General features: G+C 45.5%; 1 protein-coding gene across 1 annotated transcript in view; it reads right to left on the bottom strand.

Moving 5' to 3' along the window:
* The window catches only part of THUMPD3 (THUMP domain containing 3), a gene marked incomplete at its 5' end in the record, with an annotated part of 8,337 nt that extends 3,734 nt beyond the window's left edge, over window positions 1–4,603 (bottom strand). Inside the window, 9 exons of the mRNA XM_010003377.1 lie at window positions 3–74; window positions 338–461; window positions 712–822; window positions 1,006–1,121; window positions 1,493–1,562; window positions 1,974–2,104; window positions 3,205–3,717; window positions 4,186–4,263; window positions 4,472–4,603. Coding sequence (XP_010001679.1) covers window positions 3–74; window positions 338–461; window positions 712–822; window positions 1,006–1,121; window positions 1,493–1,562; window positions 1,974–2,104; window positions 3,205–3,717; window positions 4,186–4,263; window positions 4,472–4,603 — 1,347 coding nt within the window. The remainder of the gene's footprint in view (window positions 1–2; window positions 75–337; window positions 462–711; window positions 823–1,005; window positions 1,122–1,492; window positions 1,563–1,973; window positions 2,105–3,204; window positions 3,718–4,185; window positions 4,264–4,471) is intronic.
* Window positions 4,604–4,610: the final 7 nt, after the last annotated feature.

The raw sequence follows: 4,610 nt of genomic DNA, 5'->3' as shown, positions 1-4,610 counted from the left end.
GCAGCGTGGAGCCCCCCCACGTTCACCCACACGGTCTGGCCCCTGCGCCAGATGTGTCCCAGTCGTGACAAGGCCTGCAACCCAAGACACAGCCAAAGAGTGGTTGGCAGCTTCAAGGTAAGGTGATATGGGTACATTTGCTTTAGAAATTATTTTGGTTATTCTAAATCACACCTGATGGCAATGTAAAATTACTCTTTTGGTCCCAAACTGCATTTAAATGCTACTAATTATTGCCTAAAAACAGATAATCTTCTGTAATGAAATCCGTTTAGAATTTGTTCCTCATTATATTTTCAGGTGTAAATAGGTCTAGATTTTCCCTCACAGAACACACCTTAGCAAAGCATTTCTTGTCCTGTGTCAGCAGCACAGCCCTCCCTGTCCCTGGTGTGCAGATCCGGCCCATCTCCATCAGGCAGGCTGGGTAGAGATCCCAGTTCTTCTTCTTTGACCCTATCCTGCAAAACACATTAAGATCCCCTTTGTGACCACTGAAAAATATTTAACTGCTGTTGGTCATTCAGACATGGACTAGCTTGTTCAGGACCACGTTTACTAGCAATTTCAACCACATTTTTAACATAGGGTACATCAATACTTCTTAGTTAGGCCCCGTGAAAGGGCCTCACTAAGAGAGAACCCTAACCCTGGCCAGGCGAGCACAGGCAGCAGCAGCTGAGCACAGGAACTCCACCAGTGACTCCTCACCTCTTCCCAAAGGGCATGTCTGTCACAATGATGTCCACAGAACCAGTCCGCAGAGGCAGATTGCAAATATCCCACTGAATGATGTCCAAGGGTATGCCCAGGGAAGTGCTGCTGCAAGGGCAAAGATGTTTATCCCAGACATGGTTTACTGAGAACATTTTTGATTTGAGGAGGTCAGTAACAACAGCAAAAGAATAGACAGGAAAATATTACGACAGTCAAATGCATTGATGCAAAATGGATTTCTTTGCATACAGTACTACAGGAAAAGACAATCAGCTGTACTCTTCTCACCTTTCCTTATCCTCATTTTTCTTTAGTAAAGAGCAGATGTTGTTTGCTGCTCTCTTTACAGCTTGTGGGTTGTTATCACCAGCAATATGGTAGCAGCTAGGCCATTCTGTAGCTCCCTGGGGGGAAGTATTGACAATAAGCAACACTAGCATCAACATTGCTTAATTTAAAACCAAACAGAAGAATTACTCAAATATGAGACGACAGCAAAGCAACTGGAAGTGGACATCAATTATTTTAAACTTCTGTAACAGGCATCTGTTAGTGCTATGATGCACCTTAAAAGCTCAAATTACTTCTGGATTTAGCTTCTTCCTACTACTGCTTTGGGAAGGAAAATGAGACCATTTTCAAAAAGTACATCTATTTAAGAGCTGGCAAGATACTTCTGGAGTTGGCTACTCAGTTCTTACCAAGAAAATGTACATGTGCTGTTCTGTGGCAGACACTGTCAAGTTTTATTAAATTAAAAAATAAAGTAAGTCACCTCTATGGGTATTGCCCCTGTCCCACACATGGGATCCACGATGATATCTGTCGGCTGTGGGTCACAGAGTCTGAGGAACAGAAAAAAAGATGTGATGAGAAAAGTCTTTAAAAGTCCTAAGGAAGGAAAACAGAAGTATTTTCATTGCTCTGATCCTACCCTCCTAACAAAACAACTTCTGTGTGATAATTTTTTCCATTCATTAATTAGCCTTTTAAAAGCACCAATACAGTGAAATACTTTGAAGAATGTGATACAGTATTTTAAAAATGGACTAATGGATCACAGCAAATGTTTACTAAGCTGGAGAACTGCCACTGTTAATTGCAGAGCACACTGCCTCAGCAACTGTGCTTTTTTCTTTTTCTAAGAATTAACACAAATGGCTTTTGAGGAAGCAGTGGGGAAATAAAGCATCTAATTTCTGAAACAAAACACCTTGTTAACTGAGGATAATGCAACACTATGCCAGCAGACTGACCTAAGCATGCCATAAGCCAGAGTTGAACGAAGAGTTGTGGGACCAAAATGTGTAATATTTCTTCTGTGAAGGCTCTCTTCAGTTAATGCAATGCCCACAACTACTTCATTATTGTGAATATTCAGAAGAACCTAAAGCAAAAACAAACTACATTTCAGGAGTAATAGGAGTTTTCCAGTTTGCCTGGTAAATATTTGAGAATCTTAGATAGTAATGTAAAAAGAGCAAATACAGATCAAAGAGCGTTCTTGGAGAAAAGCAATGCACCATCTGTAATGGCAACAAGGGACAAGAAGTCAGGAGAGCACTCACATTTTCTTTCATACAGAAAAAGAACAGGCATTTTCTCATTCACACAAAACCTTTTACACAAGACTTCGAAAAGGGCTACAACCATTAGCTGACTTTTTACAAGTTTTGTTTGTGAGCAGCAAGGGGAGCAGGGAAGTTCTGCACCATGAAGCATTTGCAAAGCAGCCATAAAAATCATATTCCTGGTCCCCTCCACCCTAGGAATCTGGAAGGTGAAAATACTGTTACAGGACAGTGGGCCTTAACAGACCTGCAAGAAAACCTAGTTTTTCTGCCCCCCAAGAACAGTGGTCCCACACCATGGATGGACCACGTTTGCTGGAGGTCCTTCCCACATCTCTGCTGTCCCTATCCTAAGAGATCAACACTGCAGCCAATGTTAACCCTACCTGCCCCTCCAACCATAAAACCGCAGCAGCTAGGTGGAGCATCTTCTGTTAACTTACACTGATATAAAGCAGTAGATGGAGCAAAGATTTAGTGGGGGTAAAAGTGAAGCAGAATGCACCTGAATGAGCCCAGACACTACAGGAACATGCAACAGGGGGTACTAGAGCTTTGGAGGTTCTTAGGGGTGAGGGGAAAGCTGCTGAGCACCAGCCCAGCTGCACTGGGTGCAGTGATGTTACTGGGTTAACCTGACAACAGTGTCTGCAGAGCAACAGTGGGACCCAGGGAAGGAGAGGTGCCCACCCTGGGTCACAAGAGATTACTGTGGACAGCCAGAGCACCTGGTGGGATCTGAGGACACACATGATGTGCCAATGAAATTAATGCTTCTGAGGAGGCCATGACTGCAGCATTGCCAGTTTTTAGTTCCACAGTGACTTTTTTTTAAGGCCTTTTGGAGATCTTTAAGCATCAGAATTAAAAATATTTACAATAGAAATCCAGGTCCATCCAAGGAACAACACCATACCTCTACATCAAAGTTAGTCATGTCAGCTTTCCACTGGAAGTGCTCCTGCACAGCTCCTCCGAAGTCCCTGGCAGCCTCGTTGGAGGTGAAACTGTGCTTCTCTCCTGCCCTATTGCAGGTAACACGGAACTTCAGCACCTTGGCCTGGCCTGCCTGACCCTCACCAGCCTGGCCCTCACTCCCAGGACCCGCCTGCAATTCCTCTTTAGCATCAGACTGGTCATTATCATCCTCCTCCTCCTCCTCTTGGGTCTTCTCTGTGTCCTGGCCACTGGCGGGTTCTCCCCCTGCAGCGTTTTGGACACTGTCCTCCTGTTTCCTAGCATCTTTTGGATCTGCTCCTTCCTCTTCTCCACTGCCATGCAGCTTCTCCTTGCCTGCAGTGCTCTGCAGACTGTGCTTTTTGCGTTTTGTCTTTCTCTTCTTCAAGCTGTTGTTCAGCTCCCAAACTTTCAACGGATCGGCCCAAGGCAGCTTTTTAACCAAATCTTCCAAATCCTTTAGAGCATCTTCCTTTAAAAAACAAAAATAAGTTGAGCTTTGAAGTCATTCCCTCCCTTTAAAAACTAGCCCTTGTCAGGTCTCTCAGATGAGTTCCCTGAACACGTAACCCACCGCACATTTAAGCACAGCTTAGTTTTCTGTGCAGCCATTGCCATAACTAAACCAAACTGCACTAAGTCACAGGAACCACAGTATTTCATCATTTATCTTGTCAAACAAGCATTTAACACTAAAGTACAAGACCTGTGGCTAAGAGTGACCTACAAGTGTGGTCTCTGCTGTCATCCAGGATTTTGCCTGTGGAACATGCACAGCTGCAGCACAGATGACAGACACGACTGCATGAGCTGGGAATGAGCTGGGGTGGTATCACAAATAAAACAACCACAGAACACTTCCTGAAGCCAGTGTCACATTAAAAAAAAACAACAAGACAACACTCCAGAAGCCACGGTTGAACAATGAGATGTAACTCACCTTGTTCTCTTTAAATTGATAGTCTTTGAACTCCTGAACTACAACAAATAAGTTATCCACTGACCTCAGCCGATGGACCTGGAAGAAATGAGAAACCCCAGTGGCAGTTACTGTGCACGCCTGGGGACGGTGTTAATTGCAATTAGCACTGTCGGCTCGCAGCTCGATTTAAGGACCCACGCTTTTCCGCGGCTTTTTTCCGCCAAAGCAGGGTTTTGATGTGTTTTTTCCCAGCGCTCCCCGTTCCAGCCCCAGGGCCGGGCCCTGCCCCGCGCCCCGGCCGGACCTGCGGGAGGCTCCGCGCCGGGACCCCGAAGTAGATCTTGCCGCGGTCCCGGCTGATGCTGGCGGCCGAGCCCAGCTTCTCCTGCACCTCCTGGGCCGCCGTCAGCTCGAACCCGGTGGGCACGGTGGCACCGAGCACC

This window comes from Chaetura pelagica, unplaced genomic scaffold (assembly GCF_000747805.2).
Source record: "Chaetura pelagica isolate M959 unplaced genomic scaffold, ChaPel_1.0 scaffold328, whole genome shotgun sequence".
Taxonomy (NCBI): Eukaryota; Metazoa; Chordata; class Aves; order Apodiformes; family Apodidae; genus Chaetura; species Chaetura pelagica.
The sequence above is the reverse complement of the archived record's forward strand: the minus strand, read 5'-3'. Positions and strand labels throughout refer to the sequence as shown.